Source organism: Alligator mississippiensis, chromosome 2, assembly GCF_030867095.1.
Source record: "Alligator mississippiensis isolate rAllMis1 chromosome 2, rAllMis1, whole genome shotgun sequence".
Lineage (NCBI taxonomy): Eukaryota > Metazoa > Chordata > Crocodylia > Alligatoridae > Alligator > Alligator mississippiensis.
The window spans coordinates 171830171-171853266 of NC_081825.1; the positions used below are offsets into that span (position 1 = coordinate 171830171).

The 23096-nt window shown below is 54.5% G+C and overlaps 1 protein-coding gene across 1 annotated transcript; it reads right to left on the bottom strand.

The window, feature by feature from the left end:
• Positions 1–470: 470 nt before the first annotated feature.
• On the bottom strand, positions 471–22661 carry TBX10 (T-box transcription factor 10). The gene is made up of 9 exons (XM_059721313.1): positions 22605–22661; positions 6016–6160; positions 4813–5095; positions 4455–4556; positions 2682–2853; positions 2143–2298; positions 1820–1887; positions 1349–1434; positions 471–757 (listed from the first exon to the last, which is right to left on the bottom strand). The coding sequence occupies exons 1-9, from the start codon at positions 22659–22661 to the stop codon at positions 471–473; spliced, it is 1356 nt and encodes a 451-aa protein (XP_059577296.1).
• Between the last annotated feature and the right edge of the window lie 435 nt (positions 22662–23096).

Below are 23096 nucleotides of genomic sequence, written 5' to 3' on the forward strand. Positions count from 1 at the left end.
AGCCAGCCACAGTGGGGCCTGTTGCAGACTGGGACCCTGGACCTCTCTCAACAAGTATGTGTTATGAGGAATGACAGGCAAGCTCGCTGCAGTGCAGTTGCAATGGACCCCCAAAACCAGCCTGAGGACTCACCCCCAGGGGAGAGGGAGATGGCTGAATTTAATGTCCCTGACAGGAGGAGTAGGAGATGCTTCTGCTCTATCAGGCATGACACAGGAGGCTGGTGGGGCACAACCAGGGTTGCGGGACTAGCCCCGTAGTAGCAGTGGCAGATGGAAGCCACAGGGGCAGCCTGCACATAATTCCCTTTGGAGGCCTGCTTTGCTGGCCAGGGGACACTGACTAGGCAGGCTTGGGGAGAATGGGCCTGGGCTACAATGGCTCTGTCCTGCTTCTGTCAGGCTGTGTTGGGTGGAGGCCGTCAGCTGTTGTGCAAGGAGCACATGGCTGTTGGAACCCTCCCTGCTTCTCATTGCTGCTCGTAGCCAAGGGCAGGGGTCATGCTGGTGGTGTAGACATTGAGCGCATGGAAGCCAGCTGCCCTGATAGAGGGCAGTGGGTAGGGTGCTGCCCTCGGCTTAGCCCCAACATATACACCATGGTAGGCAAGGGGCTTGTATGGTGCCAGCTCTGCAGGGAGGGGGTGCCGTGGGGCTGGGAGCTCCTGGAAGCCATGGGCACCCATGGGTTGCATGAATGAGGACTGCTGCAGTGACGGGGTGCTCTCTCGGCTGAAATGGTGCCCAGTGGGCATATCTGAAGAGAGTGGAGGACAGGAGGGGTCACTACAAAGCCCTACATCCCAATGTGAAAGCCCTGCCACCATCCAAAAGAGTCTTGGGCTCTGCCCCCATGGTCAAACACCACCCCTCCCCCAGTCAGTATCTCAAACCTCTGCACCAAGTCATGCCTGCTCGTGCTGTCAGTGTTGGCACAACACCCAGCCTGCCCTCAGTGCCAAAGCTGTGCTGCCTCCCCCACCCCATCAATGTTGAAGCTCAAACTGACCAGTGCTTCAAATCCCACCTCTTGTACCACCTAGCTGCAGGCCCCATGCCCCAGGAGGTGCTGAGCAGAGATGCTGCCTGGTCCCTGTCCACCCCACCCTGCAGCCCCTGGGCCATGCCTGCATCTTTATGTGTGGGGATGGAGCGGCTATCCCTGCAGCTGTCACCATGTGTTTAGCTCAGCTCTACCAGCCCAGGAGCAGCATAGGTTATACGGCTATGAGTCAGGGCTGAGCCTTCCCCACCCCAACATCCCAGTTGCCTGGTACACCCTTCCCCACATGTTGGGGGTGCGGATCCCCAGTGTCAGAGCTATTAGGCTCCCAAAGTGAGGACTTACCTTTCTCCTGCTTCTTTAGCTGGGTGGAGGGGATGGCACCCTGATTCCGGGACAGCACCCCCAACAGGGGCCCAGCTGTCCCTGGCCTGCATGAGAGAAGGGCAGGGAGGGAGAGTGAGAGGTTGGGGGAGGCAGTAGGAGGGGCAGGGGGGCAAAGCCAGCACCTCCAGAAGGAGACTCCCCTCTTCCCCTTCCTAGGGGCATTTTATGCACATTAGTTAGTGAACGGATTTGCCCCTTTGATTTATAGTCAAGTCAAGAGGGCCCAAGCAGGGAGAGACGGGCTGGATGGGAGCAGGGTGGTAGAGGCTGCTGTAGGGGTCGCTGTGGTTGGTGTGGGGCCCATATCCCTGTGGGGTGGTATGATGAGCAGCACAGTCACCCCCAGGGTCAGCTTGGAGATGGCAGGGGTGCCCAGTGAGGGAGCCCTGCAGGTAGCAGTGTGGGTGTGGACTCTGCTGTGCACCTTACCAGTCCTCTGGCTCGCAGTCCCGGAACCCCTTGGCAAATGGGTTACTGGCAATTTTTAGCTGCGTGATCTGCCGAAAGACAGGGAGGGATGAGGGGAGCAGGCCCTGCCCCCCACAGACCTGGGCTGCACCCCCTGCCCTTCCTTGCTATAGGGGGTGGCAAGTCCAGTTTGTGGGGGACAGTACTACTCCATGGGGCTGCAGCCCGTGCAGGAAATCCATCATGGCTGTAAGGCAGGGCAGGGGGTTTGGTGTAGCCAGCTGACGACAGAGCTAGGCTCTGTGTCAGCATGTGTCAGAGTGGTGCCACAGCCAGGCACTCACCCGGTGGTTCTGATAGGCTGTCACTGCCATAAACTGGGTCTCAGTGAAGGTGAAGGACTTGAAGTTCTCATGGGCAAAACGCTCGCTGTCTTGACGTGGGTCCACGAACACGACATGGAAGCGGGGCTGGTACCGGTGCATGGAATTCAGGATGATCTGCGTGTGCAGCGGGGAGGGGAGCACTGCACTGAGATGGGCACAAGGGCAGCCACAGCATTTTATCTCATTGCTGCCCCCCACCCCTGTTGCCATCAGCCACGGCACCAGACCCCAACCACTACCAACCAAGAGTGCCCTATAACCACCCCTAAGTCAGCCTCCTCTCCCCTCTCTCCTCATCCACAGCAGGGTAAAGGCCCCATTCCCACTCTTCTGCCCCTGAGCCAGCCCATCCACTCTGCCCTTGGGCTAGACTAGTGCTGGCATCCCCTGCAGGGGAAAGACATCTGCTTTGGGTTCTGCAGGGCTGTGCTCCCCCCCATATTCCTATGCCCCATGAGTTCTAGGTGCCTCCACCATGCTGTTCCCCCATGACTCACATGCCCATTGTCATCCAGCAGGTTGTTGGTGAGCTTGAGCTTGTCAAAGGACACGATCTGCCGCATCCACTGTGCTCCCTTGGCAGGTGAGTCAGGGTGGAAGTGAACACGGCCAGGTGCTGCGGGGTCTGCCCGCCCAGCCACCAACCATGAAGAGCTGTGGAAGGCATACCTGCAGGGGGAGGAGTGGGTCTTAGCACCAGGGAAGCTGTGCTGGCTCTTTCACCAATACAAAACACCTACGTGTGACCCCGTGGGGGCCCTTTGTCTCTCTAGTGCCATCTCCTAGGCATTTCTAGTACCCTCTGGGAGAAGGCTGGTCAGATGGCCATGGAGGGGCTTGTTCTTACCATGGGACCCTGGGCTTGCCTGCAAGTGAGCTAGGATCCTACCCTGAGCAAGGTGGTGGTGGACGGGTCATTTTTGACCTAGAGGGATGTGGGCAGTGGGGTCCCCCAGGGCTCGGTCCTCGGACCTGCACTGTTCGACATCTTCATCAGTGACTTGGACGAAGGGGTAAAAAGCACCCTGTTCAAATTTGCTGATGACACTAAGATGTGGGGGTGTGTGGGCATGGTAGAAGGGAGGAATAGGCTGCAATTGGACCTAGACAGGTTACAGGGGTGGGCAGATGAGAACAGGATGGGTTTCAACACTGACAAGTGCAGGGTGTTGCACCTGGGGAGGAAGAACCAGCAGCATACCTACAGGCTGGGGAACTCCCTTCTCGTCAGTGCAGAGGCAGAAAAGGATCTTGGAGTCATTATTGATGCCAAAAATGAACATGGGCTGACAGTGTGGAGATGCAGTCAGGAAGGCCAACTGCACCTTGTCATGCATCCACAGATGCATCTCAAGCAGGTCTAAGGAGGTGATCCTTCCCCTCTATGTGACACTGGTCAGGCCACAGTTGGAGTACTGTGTCCAGTACTGGGTGCTGCACTTCAGGAGATGTGGACAGCATTGAGAGGGTCCAGAGGAGGGCCACCCGCATGATCAGGGGGCAGCAGGGCAGGCCCTACGAGGAGAGGCTACGGGACCTGAACCTGTTCAGCCTCCACAAGAGAAGGCTGAGGGGGGATCTAGTGGCCTGTCACAAACCAGTCAGAGGGGACCAGTAGGCATTGGGGGAGTCCCTGTTCCCCTGAGCACTACCAGGAGTGACTAGAAATAACGGTCACAAGCTGGCAGAGGGTAGATTTAGACTAGATATCAGGAAGCGCTACTTCACAGTCAGGGTGGCTAGGATCTGGAACCAACTTCCAAGAGAAGTGGTGCTGGCTCCTATCCTGGGGGTCTTTAAGAGGAGGCTAGATGAACACCTCGCTGGGGTCGCTTGACCCCAGTGCTCTCTCCTGCCATGGCAGGGGGTCGAACTTGATGATCTGTCAAGGTCCCTTCCAACCCTACCAACTATGAAACTATGAGCTCTACACTTGATGCCTTGTGAATACCCCATGAATGGGAAAGGTGCTGGGATGATAATGGGGGTGTAGACTGGAGTAGAGCCTGCAGTGCTGTGCCCAGGGCAGTGCTGGGAGTGGCTGGGAAGAGAAGAGGGGGGCAGGACCCAAGAAGGTGGACCCCAGTGTGGCTCTCCAGCACAGCCTCCTTTGTGAGGGGCCTGGCAGTTGCATCCTTATGGGGAGAGAGAATGGGGCTTGGTGCCTTGTACCTGCCTGGCCTGGCCTGGTTGACAGGGGAGGGGGCAGACCAGATGGCAGGCACCTGGGTTCCAGGCAGAGGGGTCCCTGCCCACCCGAGCCCCTATACCTGTATCTCTTGTCATCCAGTGGCATGAAGTCCATGAGCAGCACATAGTCGGCCAGCGGATCCAGGCCTGAGAGCTTCACCTGGAAGGTGGGGAACATCCTCCTGCAGGGACAGGAGAAGGGGTGGGCATGGGGGGGGGGGCACTGCAAGGAGAGGGGGTCTCAGCTTTGGGGACACAGCATTGGGTGGGCACAGATGCACTGCCTTTCTGTGGAGGTGTAGTGCTGGGGAAAGGGGACTGGGCCCATCCTGTAGAGGTTGCAGTGTTGAGCAGGCACAGAGGTAGAATGCACTGCCCATGGTGCTGCCCTTGCCCCTGCCCCTGTTCCTGCCCTGCCCATGCGGTGCCTCCCCCTACCTCCCTGCCTTGGTGACAATCATCTCGGTGCCCAGGCGGTTGAACTCCTCCCACAGGCTCCGCATTTCCAGTTGCACTGACACGTTGGATACACGCTGGTTCTTCCTGTCCTGGTGGGCATCATCCCCGAGCCCTGCGGACCTCTCCACAGCCAATGCACCCAACCTTGCACAGGCCTGCGGGACCCCGAGCAGGCAGGGAGCCCCCCCGGAGCTGCCCCACTCAGGACTGGAGAAGGGGCCTCCGTCTGCAGCCAGGATGCTCAGGCTGGCTGTGATGAAGGCTGCAAAAAGAGAAAGAATGGGGGCCAGTCCCCACAACAACCGTGGAGCTTCAACACAAACATGGGGAGTGTGCATTTAGGAAGGGGAGTCCTTACCCCAGTGATAGCTGGCAGCCCCAGGATCCGTGTGGGGCTGGGGCACATGGGGCACCTTCCAGTCCAGGCACCCTCCAGCCAAGACTGCCCAGGTTTCTGGACTACAAAATTGTTCTGGAGAAATGGCAGTGCCTTCAGCCCAGTCCACTGCCTCCATCCAGTGTCCCCAGCTCTGACTTCCCCCATGGCCCTGCCCATTTATGTCCCCTCTGCATCCATGATGGTTTACACAGCATCGCATCCATGGGTCATTGCACTCCCTGACCATCACTGTTATAATCAGCAGTCTGCACATGCTTCACTTTCCTGGTCCTTCAACAGTCTCATCTCCTTTCAGCCCCCTTTGGGAGACTACTCGCACACTGCTACATTAGACCAAGACCCATAGCCCCCACCAGCCCATCTGCAGTGAAGCTCCTCATCCTGGTGCAGCCCCTGCAGCAACCAGTCACAAAGCTCCAGCCCCTGGAGTTGTGACCTCCCTTTCTGGTGCAGGGCTTGCTTGTGTAATTTATCATCCTGGATACGTGTCAGCCCAGGGCTGCTTCGCATGGCCCCCCCGTATCACCCTCCCCTTCCCATGCACACCCTGAAACATCCTATTCCCCCTCCTTTACACCTAGCAGGCATTCCTGGCTGCTCCTGCTGCCCAGTCAAACCAGAGCCAGATCAGAGACTTTCTGATCTCTTAATCATATTTTTCATATAGTATGACATGAGCATGGAGCCATGGCTCCCCGCACTCCCCTCCTCCCCCCTTGCTCTAACCTGCCAGTGCTACTATATAACCCAGGACTTCTGGTTTCCAGCCCTCCTGCTCTAACCCTTGACAACCAGGTATTTAGAGTTGCGGGTGCACTTCTGGGTGCCCAGAAGGTTTTGGAACATGAGTGCTGTACCACCAGCAATCTCCGTAGCTAAGTCAATAACATGAGACTGCAGCACCGTGGCCAGATCCACTGGGGGTGTCTGGCATACAGATTTGCACACATGCACATGCACAACCCACCCATGCTCAGCCCCCTTGATATTCAGCAACTCACTGCCAGGGTGTGGATCTGAAATATGGCTGCCCATCCCCATGCATAGCACATGGATCCTGGGGCTGCTAGCAGTCACTGGGCTAGACTGAAGCCAGGGACCAATGATCAACCAGGAAGGACCCAAAGCAGAGGATCTCAGGGGCAATTTACCTGTCATGAGTATCACGAAGCAGGCAGTTGGGGGGTTGTGCCGGGCACAATCCCTTCCCCAGCTCAGCACCGTGTCCCAGCACTCTGGTCACCAGCTGGCTCAGTGAGCCTCTGCACAGGTCTGGGAGGTTTTTATTGTCCTCTTGGTGGGTGGAGAGATGCTTGCTACTGTCAGCTGTGTGGCATAGAGATGAACAGGGCGGGGCGGGGCAGGCAGTTCCTCAGGGGGCATTAGCTGGCTCGGGGCACTGATGAGCATGGACTTGGAGCGTGCCGGCAGCAACTGTGCAATGAGCTACTGATGAATGATAAGCAAGCGGGGACTGGGGGGGCGTGTGCTGGACTCAACTGTGCTGCAGGGCACTGACCTCCCTGTGAAGATGAGGGCACCAAGGCTTGCAGAGTAGCCTCTGCTGTCAGCCAGATGCTGGTAAGGCCTCTTCCACCCCTCTATAAAAGGGGGAGAGCTGTGGCCTTTGCAGTGTGAAGTGCTCTGGTGTCTGTGGATGCTGGGCAGGTGCTGTGAAACTCATCATTCCCAGTGCCTCCTGGAATTTGGTCAGAGACCTTATTGGTGCCTAATACTTTTCACATCACTCTGGCATCTTTGGATTTGGCACAGTACATTGCCTGTATCTGGGGCATTTACATGGTGAAAACATTTTGTCTGGAAGGACCCCACTGGGAGACATAGGGTCCGCCTAGGGCTGGCAGGTCTGTGCCACCTATAACCAGATCAATGGGCTGAAATAGAGTTAATTCAACAGGCCCAGCTGAGATACCCACCCCAGCCCAACCCAGAGTCTGGTGAGAATGTGAGAACAACAAGACTATGCTAACGGGACCCTTTCAGCACCATGTGGCCTGGAGCAATTCAGTGTTTAGTGCTGACGATTCCTAACCATCAAATCTTCTTACCCTTGGCTCCAAAGGCTATAGAAAACCACAAAGGCTGGCTCTTATAGGAACAGCATCTCTTCTTTCCTTTTCCATTTGCAGCCTGGCAATGGGAAATTGTGGGCAATTGTGTGACACACTGTCAGATGGCATTAACTGTCCTCTCTCTGGGGAGACCAAGTCCACAGTGCAGGGGGGAGGAGAAGGAGCTGGACCAGCAGGGGCTGTCCTTGTGGCTGGAGTCTGATCTAGTTTCTCCCCAGTAGCTCATGCTATAACTTGTCCTTCTGGGACCTGCTCAGCAGCCCAAGCACTGGGCTGCCTCTGGCTTTGTTCCTGGCTGCCTTTGGTCATGGGGTGCTGTCCAGGCTGGAATTCTCTTGGCTGGCTCCACCAGTGTCTTATTAGACAAAGGCGTGAAATAGGAATGGGGGAAAAAAAGATGAAAAAGGAAAAGGTCGGCAGGACCAACTGTTTGCGGTGCTTGCCTTGTGGTGAGGGCTCATGACCGTCCCTCAGGGCCCACACTTCCTGCTTGTACATCTCACAGAGGTCTCTGTCCCCTCCCAAGCCAAGGAACTTCTGCTGTTCCCATCTGGGACAGCGGGCCCTGGCCTAACACCCAGCCCCCTCTGCACCTCCCAGCTGTCAGCCAAAGAGCTGGATGAAGCAGCAGGTTTTCCAGACTGGAGCTGTTTGGTGGGCATGCCTGTATTTTCACCAGTAGGTTTCACAGGGAATAAGTATTTCTGCTGGGCATATTAGCAAGGCACTTCAGAGATCTATTGGCTGGCCCGGTTCAGCTACAAGGATACTAGCCAATACTGCAATGCACAACAATCTGGCTGCGTGCCAGATGTGACTTGGGGCCATGGCTGCAGGCTTGCCCACAGTTGCAAGGAAGCATGGGGTAGTCAGGATGGAGGGACAGATGCCCAGGGCTGCTCCTGCAGGAAAGAAGCAGGAGCAAAGTGGCTCTATGGGGACTTCACTGTGAACACTCTGCAGAGGGTGGGCATTGCGGGAGCAGCTGTGCTAGTGGCCATGGAGGGCAGGTGCCTGTAGGCCCTGCAGAGGGGCTAGGGGTACTCTGTGGGGGAGGGGGAGAGGAGAGCTCAGGCAGGACAGGAGGCAGGTCCTCCCTTGAACATTCTTCTTTACAGCAAGTCCAGGCAAGGAGCAGGCCAGCTCTACCCCCAGCCAGGTGCCCTGACACCTCCTGCCAGGGCTCTTTGGACCCTGAGCAGCTGCCCAACCCCTGATGGCACTGGCCCATGGCTCTGACAGTTAGGTATGGCAGAGCTGGGTAAGACCAACATGCACATCTCAGACCCCATTCTCCTCCACCCCTATGACACTCACCTACCCCCATCCCTGTCCCCATCCCCCATTGTTCTTACTCCCATCTCTCTCACTGGGCAATGTCCTGGGGATCTAGAGATGCCAGATGTGGCAGTCAATAAAACTGTTATCTGGCTCTCTGCAGCCCCTTAACCCACAGATGCTCCCAGTTAGGGCACTTTGGGTACCCCATAGAGGGCAGAGGCCCTTGTGAGCCCCCATTCTGACACTCCACCTCTGCAGGCCCCTGTGGCAGAACCCAACTCTACCCTCTGTATTCCCTTCTGGCTCTGGCAGGTCTCACCACTCACTGGCAGGTAAATATTGAGCACTGAGACAAGGAGTGAGAGCAGGCGTGGCCATGGCAAGTTCCCCCGGCTGAGGGAGGGGAGGAACCAGAAGTGGTGAAGGAAGTTATTTTCCTGCATCCTTAATTTTTCTCTCTCATATACACTGATGAGGACATGTGGCCCCAGCCAACATCTCTTGAAGCTCCCCTGCATCCCATCTTTCCCCTCAGTCCCACAGCCCAAGCCCCCATCCATGCAATGGCTGCCTGTGACTCCAGGACAGCAGCTAGGAGCCCCCTACTCTGTGCAAAGCTCAGCAGTTTGCAAAAGGGGATAGTTTTCAGACAAAGAACCTAGACATGTTGAACTGCTCATCAACTCAAGGATCTCAGCCCCTTCCACTCCCAACTCTTCATTGCCTACCACAGCCCAGGCCTACTGCCATCCTGTGCTTTGGGTAAGGAGGGGATCCATCCTCCAAATCTTCCCCACAGACACTGTTAAGTGGCTGCTGTGGTTGTGCCCCATACCACAAGCCTGAGCGCACCACAATCAGAAACTGATGTGCACAACTCCCAGCAGCAGGTTCTCTACCAGCCATGTCCCTGGCAGGTCCAGCATTCAGGCTGTGAGGGAAGACTCACAATACCCAGGCCTCCCAATCCCTCTGCCCTAGACTCAGCAGGAGCCCTAGGCCCACTTTGCCCACCATCCAAGTGTCTGCCAATTGCAGCAGGGCCTTCATTGCTACGTGCTAACCTAAGAGTTTTTGTGGCACCCTTGGGGCCAGAAAGACCCTCTGTGAGCAGGTGTATGCTCCTCCTATCCCTGCCTCCTTGAGTTTGAGAGCCTCTAACTAGCACCACCCCACCAGGGAACTTATTGCCCAGAGGCTCCTGGGTCTTGGGTGTTTGCTTCCACGTTGGTCAAGTTTAGCTCAGCATTTGCTGCTCTATAACTTGTGCTGTGGAGCAGAGCATCAGTGCTGTGTGACACTAACTGTTCTCCCTCCCCCCGTTACTCTCAGTCCTCTGCCTCTCATCCATCTTCCTACACTGAGCTGCTGTCAGTGCAGGCAGGCATGCTCTCACACCTCTTCATCTCAATGCTCGATACATGCCTGCCAGCAAGATATTGGAGCTGCCAGTGCCAGTGACAGAGGGAGATAAATGGGGCAGAGCCACCGCTGCAGGGAGCAAAGGAGGGGCAGCTGGGCAGAGGTGTAAATGTACAGCCAGGAGTTGGGAGAAGGGCAGTTATCAGTAGGGAAGAGGCCTGTGTGATGTTTGATGGGCACTGTGCCCACAGGTGGGCTGCTGCGAGACAGGTGGGATGTGGGAGACAGCCTAGCCCAGAGCAGAAAGCATTCAACTGTGGCTAGGGATACCCAGTGGGTGAGGGTGGTGGGAGTGAGGTGATTGTGGCAGAGGGCTCCCTCAGGGAACCACATTGCAGTGCCAGAAGTTCATAGTGGTTTCAAATGGGCACCAGCTGAGGCTTGGTGCTGAGGGTGGTAACATGGCAGGTGAATTGGGGAGCTGGCAGCTCAGGGCAAGGAAGCCAAGCAGGATGCTAGAGAGAAACAAAAGAAAGAGCAACTGCCCCACTGGCAGGGGGAAATGCTCCAAGCATGGATTTGCTGTAGCCCAGATGGGGTGATTCATCTGGAAATAGCTAGCACTTGCCAAAATGTTGTTGGGTGGCCTGCTCCTTGTCAGCTGTTTCTCCCATCTCTGCTGTGGGCATCAGGCCCTGGTATTAGGCACGGAGGTGCTCTGTACGCTGGTGTTGTCGCACACTGTAGTGACTGCATTGTTCAAGCTGTCTGGAAAGGGGAGTGAGGGTGGGGGCTATGCTTTTGTAGGAAGACCTTCAGCCCAGGTTTTTATAGTGGGAACAATGAATTAACTGTCTGTGTGAGTGGGGGCAGGGGTGTTGTGCAGTCCAGTATTGCCTAGTATCCTTGTAGCTGAACCGGGCCAGCCAGTAGGTCTCTGAAGTGCCTTGCTTATGAGCCAAGCAGAAATACTTATTCCCTGTGAAACCTACTGGTGAAAATACAGGCATGCCCACCAAACAGCTCCAGTCTGGAAAACCTGCTGCTTCATCCAGCTCTTTGGCTGACAGCTGGGAGGTGCGGAGGGGGCTGGGTGTTAGGCCAGGGCCCGCTGTCCCAGATGGGAACAGCAGAAGTTCCTTGGCATGGGAGGGGACGGAGACCTTTGTGAGATGTACAAGCAGAGAGTGCGGGCCCTGAGGGACGGTCATGAGTCCTGACCACCAGGCAGGCACCACAGACAGTTGGTTCAGGACAGATATAGGTTGTGCTGGCCCTGGTGAGAGAAGAGAGGCTTTCTGGGCAAGGATGATGACCTTGCATTTGGGGTCAGGAGCAATTGGCTTTCCTGGTGTTTGTCCATGGCTACCTGCCCCAGGATGACCTGCTTGCTGGTCCTGCCGTGGATCATAGAGAAATAAGGCTGGAAGAGACCTCCAGAGGTCACCTATCTCCTTGCCTGAGGCAGGATCATCCTTATCCAAAGTATCCCATACAAATCCACTGTCTGACCTATTAGCATTGTTAGGCTTCTGCTCATGGTGCAGTGGTCAGGCCAGGCTTCCCCTCCCTGAAATCCTTCTTCCTCCCATCTCTATGGACTGCTCTGAACCCCCATGGGCAGGTTTTACTCAATGATATCAAGTGTTAGTATCCTGGGGAATTGAGCTGGGCCTGGCAGAGGCACAGCTGAGCCCCAGGTCAGCTGTGTGCCCACTGCTGTAACATGCCTGTTTTGGTGTAGAGGGGGCAGTATGTATGCCAGGGAGGAAAGGGGGAGCTGTCCTTTGGCAGTGCAGCCGGGGTGATGAGTGTCCCATGCTGATGGCTTGGGGCAGCAGTGCTGGCATGTGCCCATCTGCAGGGTTTGAATGACACTCCAACTCTTGGGGGAGTTTGCGGCATTGGCATCTGGAAGGAGCCGCTGCTACCTGAGCTGCTTAGAAATGTGTGGGGCAGGCCAAGGCCTCTCATCTCTTATGGGGGTGGTGTGGCTCAGCCCCCTCCGACCCCGCCCCGTATTTTGAACCCTGCCGATCTGTTCTTGCTGTGTGGGGTTGAAGCTGCTAATTCAGCAATGGGAACAAGTCTGCCACAAAGGCAAGTGTGGCTGCCTTTATGTTTGTCCTGCGCTCAGGTCCCTGGAGGGGGCATTTTCTGTGGTTGCTTGGGCTGCTTTTAATGCCTTGTCCAATCTTTGACAACCCAGGAGGCAAAGGATTTCATAGATTTCATAGACATTAGGGCTGGAAGGGACCTCGGAAGATCATCGAGTCCAGCACCCTGCCCAAAGGGCAGGAAGTTAGCTGGGTTCATAGGATCCCAGCAAGATGAGCATCCAGTTTGCTCTTGAAGGTGTTCAATGTAGGCACTTGAACCACCTCCGGTGGCAGGCTGTTCCAGACCTTGGGGGCTCAGACAGTAAAGAAATTCTTCCTTATGTCCAGCCTGAAACGGTCTTGTAGTAGTTTGTGACCATTCAACCTAGTCGTCAGCCCTTGGGGCGCTCTGGTGAACAGACGTTCCCCCAGATACTGGTGGTTACCCCTGATAAACTTATAGGTGGCCATCAGATCACCCCTGAGCCTGCGCTTTTCCAGGCTAAAGAGCCCCATAGCTCTCAACCTGTCATCGTAGGGTCTGCTTCCCTGACCTCTGATCATGCGCGTGGCTCTTCTCTGGACTCTCTCAAGCTTCTCCACATCCTTTTTGAATTGTGGAGCCCAAAACTGGATGCAGTACTCCAGCTGCGGCCTCACTAAGGCCAAGTACAAGGGGAGAATGACGTCCCGGGATTTGCTTGAGAAGCATCTATGGATGCAAACCAGTGTTTTGGTCGCTTTACTAGCCGCAGCATCGCACTGCAGGCTCATGTTCATCTTGTGGTCAATGATGACCCCCCAAGTCTCTTTCTTGCATAGTGCTAGCCAACATAGCACTGCCGAGCCTATAAGGATGCTGAGGGTTTTTCTTCCCAAGGTGGAGAACCTTGCATTTATCGGCGTTGAACACCATCAGATTCTCGTCCGCCCACTTGCTGAGCCTGTCCAGGTCAGCCTGGATCACTCGCCTGTCTTCTGGTGTGGATGCTTTTCCCCAAAGTTTGGTGTCATCAGCGAACTTGGCCAGTCCGCTTCTGACTCCAGTGTCTACATCATTAATGAAAATGTTGAACAGTATGGGTCCAAGGACAGAGCCATGGGGGACACCACTGGTCACAGGACACCACGATGAGTGACTTCCATCAATTACTACCCTCTGGGTCTGACCCCAGAGCCAGTTTTCCAGCCAGTGGATTGTGGAGAACCCAAGGCGACAATTGGCCAGTTTCTCCAAGAGGTGATCATGGGAAACCAGGTCAAAGGCTTTTTTGAAGTCAAGATATATGACATCAATCTCTTCTCCCTTGTCCAGGTGATAGGTCACCTGGTCGTAGAAGGAAATGAGATTGGTCAAGCAAGACCTACCCGCAACAAACCCGTGCTGGCTATCCCTTAAGATGTTGGTGTCGGCCAGTCCGTTAAGGATGGCCTCTTTAATAAACTTTTCTAAGATCTTCCCTGGGATAGAAGTCAGGCTGATGGGCCTATAGTTAGCCGGATCCACTTTCCTCCCTTTCTTGAAGATAGGCACCACATTGGCCTTCTTCCAGTCTTCGGGCACTACACCAGAGCGCCAAGAGTTTTCAAAGATCCGTGCTAGAGGCTGGGCTATGATGCTCGCCAGCTCCTTGAGTACCCTGGGGTGAAGTTTGTCAGGGCCGGCTGACTTGAGGGTATCCAGCTTCTCATGATGTTCCTTCACGAAGTCAGCATCAATGGAGGGCAGTGGATCACCCTCACCCGGACTTCCCTGTCCCGTAGTGGGCATGGGCGTCCCATGGGACTGATGAAAGACCAATGCAAAGTACCTATTTAATAGGTTGGCTTTTTCCTGGGCGTCAGTTGTCAGTTGCCCCATCTGGTTCAGCAGGGGTCCAACGTTGCCCCTGCTTTTCCTCCGGCTCCCCACATATCTGAAAAAGATCTTTTTATTGTCCCTGATGCTCAAAGCTAGTTGGAGTTCAGTTGCAGCTTTGGCTTTCCTGGTCTGCTCCCTACAGGACCGGACCAGTGCGGAATAATCCTCCTTGGAGGTGACTGCCATCCTCCATCCTTTGTAGGCCTTTCTTTTTAGCCTCAGGAGGTCTGCTAGGTCCTTGGAGAGCCAGGGGGGGCTGCTGTGCCCCCTTGCTGCCTTTCCTCCGAGATGGAATAGACTTAGTTTGTGCATTGAGGATCGCTCCCTTGAGGAGCAACCACTCTTCTTGAACTCCCCTTTCTCCGTGGTCATGGTCCCTTAGGGCCTCACTGACAAGCCTCCTGAGCTTGTCAAAGTCAGCTTTCCTGAAGTCAAGGACTTCCATGTTGCTGACTGACTTGCCAGCTTTTCGGCGGATGGTGAAGGTGATCAGCTCGTGGTCGCTGTCACCCACCTTCCCATCAATCACTAGGTTGCCGACTAGGTCATCCCCAGTAGCCAGCACCAGGTCGAGCAGCGTTTTGCCTCTGATTGGCCCATAGACTTCTTGAGCCAGGTAGAGGTCATCCACGCACGAGAGGAAGCTTTGCGACCACTCAGATTTTGCTGAGCGATCCTCCCACGAGATGTCTGGGTAATTGAAGTCACCCATGACAACCATGGTCCTGGAGCATGCGGCCTCAGCCAGTTCCCCGGCAAACTCCTGGTCAAGCTCAGGACTTTGGGTGGGAGGTCTATAATAGACTCCCACCATTGTGTCCCCTGTGCCGTGTTCCCCACGGATTTTAACCCAGAGGGTCTCCAGCTGTCCACCCTGGTCACCAATATCGGCTTGCAGGGACGCGTAGCTTTCCTTAACATAGAGAGCTACACCCCCCGCCCCTTTTCTCTATACGATCCCTCCTGTACAGGGTATAGCCATCTATACCCATGGTCCAGTCATGGGTGGAGTCCCATCAGGTCTCCGTTATCCCTATGACATCATAATTATTTGTATTGAGCAGGAGGATGAGCTCCTCCTGCTTATTCCCCAAGCTTCTGGCATTTGTGTACAGGCAGGCAAGTGCCCCCTGGGGGGCTCCTTCCTTGCCCACAGATTTTGCCAGGGCTGGGGCAGGGGTGGGCTCCCTTAAGTGCCTTGACCTGCTGGCTTTGCAAGGATTGCTGAGTGGGCCAGCAGTGGCGGCATTCCCCCCGTCCCTCAGCGGGCTTAGTTTAAAGCCCGGTGGAGCAGGTCAGCCAGTCTGGCTGAGAAGAGCCTCCTCCCTAGGGGAGAGAGGTGGAGGCCATCTCTTCCCAGCAGCTCGCTGCCTCTCTCACCAAAGAGCGGGCTGTGGTCATGAAAGCCAAAGCCTTCCCGATGACACCAGCGCAGCAGTCTTTGGTTGACCATGTGGATCCTCCTCTCCCTCCTTGGCCCATAGCCTGAGACTGGGAGGATCGACGAGAACACCACCTGTGCCCCCAGACCCTTAAGCCCCGCTCCCAAATCCCTGTAGTGCCTCATGACCTGGCTGGGAGTGCTCCGAGCTGTGTCATTGGTGCCCACATGAATTAGGAGCATGGGATAGTGGTCTGTGGGTTTAAGGAGCTCCGGGATCCTCTCCGCAATGTCCCGGATGCGGGCCCCCGGGAAGCAGCAGACTTCCCGGGCTAAGGGGTCGGAGCAGCAGATTGCCCCCTCAGTCCCCCTCAGGAGGGAGTCTCCCACAACAAGCACCCTATGTTTTGTCTTAGGGAGAGCAGGGGTGGGAGCTGCAGTTGGGTCCATGTTGCCTGCGGGAGCCGACAACTCAGCAGGCTCTGCTGGAGCAGCAAGAGGTGCGTACCTGTTGCTCAGCTCCGGCGGGGCAGGGGCCTTGGTGCGGCGGGCCTTAGGGCCCTTGACCACCGTGGTCCATGCCCCTGGCTGGACAGAGCGGGAGGTCCCGGAGTCCTCCTTTGGTGTGGAGAGAGACTGTGAAAGAGAGAGAGAGTCCCCAGCTGAGGGAAGGGATGTAAGAAGCAGAAGTTGAAAGGGTCTCTGCTCCATTATGAGACGATTGGCATCCATTAGTAAGACCCACATTGGCCTCCCTCATGCTCTGCCTACAGAAAGAATTGGGCCTTTCCTGGAGACCAGAAAGGGAACTCTCCCCTGTCACTGTGGTGGTCTGGACTTTAAGGTACGTGCTTGGGTGGGAAGGCCCCCATCCCTTCCCTTTCTCTAGCTGCAAAGTTGTTGCTTTGTCACCCTTTGTGCTTGTTGTGTGTTACTTTCTTGGAAGCTCATATATCCTCTGCCCTCTACCACCACTCTCTCCTTATGGATCCCAGTCCTCTGGACGGCTGCTGAGACTGTGGAAACACTATCTGGGAGCAGGCAGTTCATCCTTCAGCCCCTATCTTGTCCTGCCTGTGAGGAGTCCCACAGCATGTATGTTGGTTGTTGGTTGCTCCATGCCCAGGGGAGCCTATTTTCATCCAGCTAGTGAGTTGGGGAGCCCTAAGACCTCTACCCAGGTGCAGTCTGTCATCAGCCATGTGGTGCCAGGTTCCTCAGGGATCCTATTGCCCCAGCTCTGTGCCCCTTTGGTATGTTGGCTTCTTCTAAACCCAGTCCTTCCTCAGGAAGTGAGGATGGTGCTCATGGAAACTGTGGTCTGAGGTGGGAGACTGAAGCGCTCTGAAAAGCCAGCTTTCCGGGTTACAGAGCCTGGGGAGAAATGTTGTGCTCCCTCCCATCAGATCACTCCAGCTCCCCCCTCACCTGCACCCTGTCCCTGGTCCTTCTTGGAAAAGCACCCAGCACCCACCTCCCCCTGCAGCCTAGACCCAAAGATTCATCCTTTCAAGGCTGCTTTACAAGACAAAAGTGCCGCTCACCGCCCTCAGCAGCCTGGTCCCAGCTCAGCCCCATCTCCCCCTTCTCTAGCCGCTCCCTAGAGTATGAAGTGCTTCTCTGTCCCAGATGACCAGCTGGGGAATGGCACCCCTGATGCTCTGTGCTAAAGCAGCCACAGGACGTGGCCAGATCACTCCATGGCATTCCAGTGACGGCCAACCTGTTAGACAAGAGAGTAACAGCCCCATCTCCACAAAGCATCCACTGGGCTCCTGGGGCACCAAGACCTGGTTGCACCCCGGGGGCCATCAAGCTACAAGTAGGCCCACATCTCACTGACTGCACTGGAAGGCAGCCTGCATCTTGTCGGATTACCCAGACCCCCGAGTCCACCAGCACAAGGACAGGAACCTCCTCTTGGTGCCCAATGATCTCTAACTCCCCACCAAATCACATCTCCCATTGATCTATCACAGTTCCTGGCACCCCTGTACCAAGCCCCAGCTGAAAGACTTCTTCATGGCCTGCAACATCTCCCCTCTGCTTCTGTGACTGCACCTGGAATCCTGCGGGGACAGAGACAGGGCTGGATCTGCTGGGCTATGTTTCAGTCCTGCAATCTGCTGGCTCTGAGAGCCCCTGATGACAAGATCCAACTACTGGGCTCTGCTGGATGACAATGCCAGTGCCAGTACCGGCACGGGAGCAGGCCCAGGGCCTATCTACATGTTATGGAGCCCTCTGCTCAGAGGCATGACTGTCCCCACTGCTGCATCCCAATCTTGGAGCCTTGGGCATGGAGCCGCTGTTGTGTCACCTGCTTGCTGTATCCATAGGGGGTGCCCAGTGTTCAGCAATGGTCATGCCATGGCTTTCCTGTCCCACTGGGGCCAAGAAGCATCTGCATTGTCTGTTCTGACACTGCCCTGGAAATGAAGGCACAGCTCTGTCCTGTGAAAACTACTAGGAGCCTCTGTTCCTGTGAGGTGCCCGCAACCCACCCATGAACTGAGGGTTTGAGGAACCCTCAGGCTGCAAGACAGCCCCCTAGCAGCCCCCAGTCAGGGATGCTGCTGGAACCTAGCATCCTGGATCTAATGGCATAGTGACAGCAACTGAAAGCTCCTTGCTCTGTCATGGCTTTCAGAACTCAGCATCAGGATTTGGGTTCTCCTGAACATGAGATGTTCTGCCGGCATCTGCCTAGAGAGCAGCCATCTAGCACCAAGGCCTCACTGCATCGCCCAGAAGCCTTTTGTGCTGACACAGGAGCACCACCCCTCTGCTCTGTTGGTTTCTCCCTGTCTGTTCACTGTGATTCACCGTTAGAAAGAAAGAGCTGCAGACCTTCTTTTAAGTCTTGCCCCATGCCCTGCTGGGACTGAGATGTGGCCGTGTCCCACCTGTCACTGCATCCCCCAACTCCTCTGGGACAGGGCTCTGCTGTCTAACCCTGCTCCCCTTCAGTGTTACCACTTGTTTGAAAGTGTCCCATGGGAAGCACCACCAGCAAACATAGGCCTCTAATGTCCCCCTCCCATGCCTCAGCCCAGGTTCCCTTCTGCCCCATTTATCTCCTTCTGTCACTGGCACTGGCAGTTCCAGTAACCTGCTGGCAGGCATGTATTGAGCTTTGAGATGAGGAGGTGTGAAAGTAGTTGTGTCAGTGCTGGCAGCAGCTCAGCAGGGGAAGATGGATGAGGGGGCAGTGGCCCTGCACCCTTGGGGCTGAGTGGGGCTGGTGTGGTGAGGACTGGAATTGCACGCGAGGCTGCAGGCCTGTTCTGCCGTTCACATGTTCTGTTCAGACCGAGGAGCTGCTTTGCTGGATTCCAGGTGTGTCCCTGCTCCATTTTCCAGTTCTGTCAAGAGCAATGATTCTTCCTGGAATCACACTCAGGAACTAGCGTGACTGGCCTCCTCTGGTCCAGAAAAACCCAGCTCCCAGGCTGCTGCCCCCACAAGCTCCTGCACAGCACTGAACTCTGATCCAGGGATCTTTGCAAAAGCCTTCCAGGCCTGGGCCCTCAAGAACTAGCTGGCAGCTTCTGAAAGAGGAGACATTCGGTAAGGGGAGCCAATAGCCTTTGCCTCACCTGGTGAGGCCCCTCACCTCTGTATGCTTTGAGTGTACAGGGACCAGCCAACTTCCCCTATGGCCATGATTCTAAACCAGGGTGCTACAGCACCCTTAGGAGCCAGGAGATCCTTTTAAGGGGGTACCACACAATATTTACACTGTTACGTGAGAAAACACATGCTCACATTTCACAAAATAAACCCAGAGATGGCAAATAGGAATGCACAGTATCAGAAACATTCTGATCTGTTGTAGTTTTTCTGAGTTCTTTGCAACAGAAGAATTACTCTATTATTCTTCCATAGTGAAAAAAGGAGTGAAATCTAAAAGCTGGCATATTCACAGATTTATAGATGTTAGGGTCGGAAGGGACCTCAATAGATCATTGAGTCCGACCCCCTGCGTAGGCAGGAAAGAGTGCTGGGTCTAGATGACACCAGCTAGATGCCTATCTAACCTCTTCTTGAGAGCACCACTTCCCTTGGGAGCCCATTCCAGACTTAAAGTGGCCAAAGTCTGGAATGGGCTCCCAAGGGAGGTGGTGCTCTCCCCTACCCTGGGGGTCTCCAAGAGGAGGTTAGATAGGCATCTAGCTGGTGTCATCTAGACCCACCACTCTTTCCTGCCTATGCAGGGGGTCGGACTCAATGATCTATTGAAGTCCCTTCCGACCCTAACATCTATGAATCTATGAATATGCCAGCTTTTAGATTTCACTCCTTTCTTCACTATGGAAAAATAATAGAGTAATTCTTCTGTTGCAAAGAACTCAGAAAGACTACAACAGATCAGAATGTTTCTGATACTGTGGATTCCTATTTGCCATCTCTGGGTTTATTTTGTGAAATGTGAGTATGTGTTTTCTCATGTAACAGTGTAAATATTGTGCGGTACCCCCTTATTCTGAGTCTAAAATGGTTGAGAACTACTGCCCGAGGATAAGGCAGCCCAGAGCCCAAGGAGGACAGTTAGGGAAGGACTGGAGCCTAAGGCCCTACTCAAATGGCCTAACTTCTATTGCCTGAACTTCTAGATGTCATGACCCCTACTCAGTGGCAGAAGCCACACAAGCCAGCAGCCACCAGATAGCCCCCTGTTCTCTACCATCTTCAGCACAGTTATGGCTGGTTATGGTGGATCTCCCTGAATAATAGAGCTCCTAGTTTGAATGGGGTCAGGTCACTAAAGGACTCAAGTAGAACATGACCCCCCTGCCTCCTGGACCTTTCTGACTGCCCCCGCTTCTTATCATTGCCCGGACAGCCAGCACATTCATGTCAGAGTGTAGCAATATCAGAGGCTATTGCAACAGTCCCTACCTTCTTCAGGTCAAGGGCGGTAAGGGCATGTCAAGTGCCAGAAAGCTGAATCCACCCACTGGGCCTGAAAAAACCCATAGCAGAGCTTGTTGACCTTCATGCGTGGAGTACTGTGTTTTGGCCCCTCCCATTGAGCAGCCAGGCAAAAGCTTGCATGTTGCTCCTGTTAGGAGGAGACACTGATAGCAGAGACGGGTATTGCTGGCATCACCCTGTTTTATTTATAAAGAATGCACACAGTCCCAGAAACCGTGTCCGTGCTCCAATCCCACGCCCCTTCCAGCAGGGTGCTGCACTGTAGGGCCGTGAGAAATTTCACCGGCTGTTTCGTTTTGACATTGTTTCGACCAATTTCGAGGTTGAAACAGCAAAATCAAAACAAAAAAAAAAGGCTGTTGAAATAGCCTTGAAACAAAATGAGGCTGGTCGAAATGTTTTGAAAGTCAAAACCACCATAGGGTGGGGATGGGAAATCAGTCCAGCTGGGCTGACTTCTCATCCCCAGTGCAAGATCTGGCAGGGGGTGGCGAGGCAGCCCAGCTGGGCTGCCTCTTGCTCCCGGTGTGATCTAGCACGGGGAACGGGAAAACAGCTCAGCTGGGCTGCCTTCCGTCCCCAGCATGATCTAGAGCTGGGGATGGGAAGTCAGCCCAGCTGGGCTGATGTCCCATCCCCAGCGGAATGTTGAAACAGGGTCAAAACAGCCTTTCTGTTTCAACAGAACGGAACAGAACAGCTGTTTCGAATCAAAATGAAATTCGATATGAAACACTGTTGTGTTAAAGGCGAAATGGAATGGTGCCATTTTGCACAGCCCTACTACACTGATATTGTCCATGGAGTGCTTGGAGTTTTATCTTCCCTTACCATGGGCTTCTCCTTTCTCACTCAGTCATGTGCATACCCTAATCAAACACTGCTGGGGACATCCCCTCTGCAGGATGTGAAATGAAGGACAGTGGTTATGCTCACCAGTGTCAGTGAGGTTTAAGCTGAGTTATAACCATGTGCCATGCAGCTCTGTGGAGGTTGACTTGTTAGCCATGTTATTATTGTAGCTGAAAATAAACTTCTGTCTAGCCTATTTTGATTTGAAATATTGATTTTGTCAGATTGGTGCTGAATTTTTGACTATACAGCCAGGGAAACTGCCTTGCCTGAAGCTGTATCAGTGTAAAATGTGAGGTCAGCATGTGCCATGGGAGGAATTCAGCTAGGAAAAGAAGGGGCTTAGCAGTAAGTCATAACAATCTTTCTAATTGGTGGTGTTTGTGTTGCCACAAGTTGGTGCATGCTTGAAGAGGCTGTCAGCAAGGTTGAAATTAAACAATGCATTATCAGGATACTTGATCACCAAAATGAAAGAACAGTGTGACTAATTATGGACAGACACAGCTCAGTGATCTGTATATAGGCCCTGTCAGTATTGTTAAAAAGAGAGCAGAAATGAAAACAGACATAGGACAGGGATGTGAAACTGAGCCCCAAACCTGCTCACTCAGGTCTCCATGCTCATTTCTTTAGCAGAATTTTCCTGAGGTCATAGCCATAGTTTGCCTGCATGGCAGAGAAGCAGTTGATGGAGATGGCTTCCTGTGCCATGGGTGTGATCCTGGACCCACAATTCCAGGAGATCCTGCTCATGAGGACACCACACCCCAAGATAGAAGTGGGAGCACCAGGCCAAAATAGGGAGCACTTAGCTGTCCTGTTCACGCTGCTGGAAAGGCGTGGGCAAGAAGCAGTGCAGAGCCTATCCAGAGCTGCGTTCATTAGCTTGGTGGCCTCAGAGGCTTTCTATGATGCCTTGTCCTGCTGGGATCAAGGACTGTATTCAGAGGCCAGGCCAGCAAGGTAAGTCTCAAAGGGGCACCACCTCATTTCTTTGTATCTTCACTGAAGATAACTTGCCCAAGTCTTCATTTTGGGGGTAGGTGCACAGACACATGACATGCTTCCAGCCTTTTGGGATGAACCTCCTTCTCTGCAATGGCCTGTGTGTCCCAAGTGGGGTGACTCTCCAGTATACAATGTGTAGATATCATCAGAGTGAAGCCAGGAAATAAAGGATGGCAGCAGAGCTCAGGCTAGATAAGCTCTCCCCCGTCTCCCCTGGGACTCACGGTTAGTGGGATGCCTTGGGTCTGAATTTCCTGAGGGTATCACAGGAAACTGGCTCCCCCAGGGGAAGAAAATCAAAAAATTTCTGAGGAATTGGACTCCCCTGTTTTTGAAGCCTTTTGCAGGGATCCTTGGAAAGCTCTGCTTGTAGTGGTTCTTACAGTGCAGGCCCTGGTACTGTGACTTGGGCTGACAAACTGGGCTCACAGATGTTGTCCCTCCCTCCTCATCCCTGCAGCTCAGGCAGTGCTGTAGCATCAGGGTGAGTTACATCGGCATCACCAAAGATGGCAGCAGAGGCAGCTGGGGGGATTACATTCATCCCCATGGTTGGTGCAATATTGATTTCTCAGGGCTTTAGGTGTTCAAATCCCCGTGGCAACCTGGTCCCCAAGCACCAATCCATGACCATAAATTGTGTGTCACACAAAGATCCATCCAGGGCATGGCAGCAGACCAGGAAGTGTTTCAGAGAGGCATGAATACTGATACACTACATAGCCCCCAGTGGTGGCAGCTGATACACACAAGACAGCAGCCTGGTAGAGGTGCCAGACAAGACAGCCCCTTGGCAGGCGTGCCAGCCTGGAGAGATTCTTGATGTACCTCTGTTTATGGGATCCTAGATGTCCTCCCAGGAAAGAATCTCCTTCCCCCATGCTGCTCTGGTCTCCAGAGGAGGGAACTTCTGCTCTCAGGGCAGAGACTGACTGTGACCCCACCATCAACCCCATGCTGGTGGGGCAATTCCCTTACTGCATCC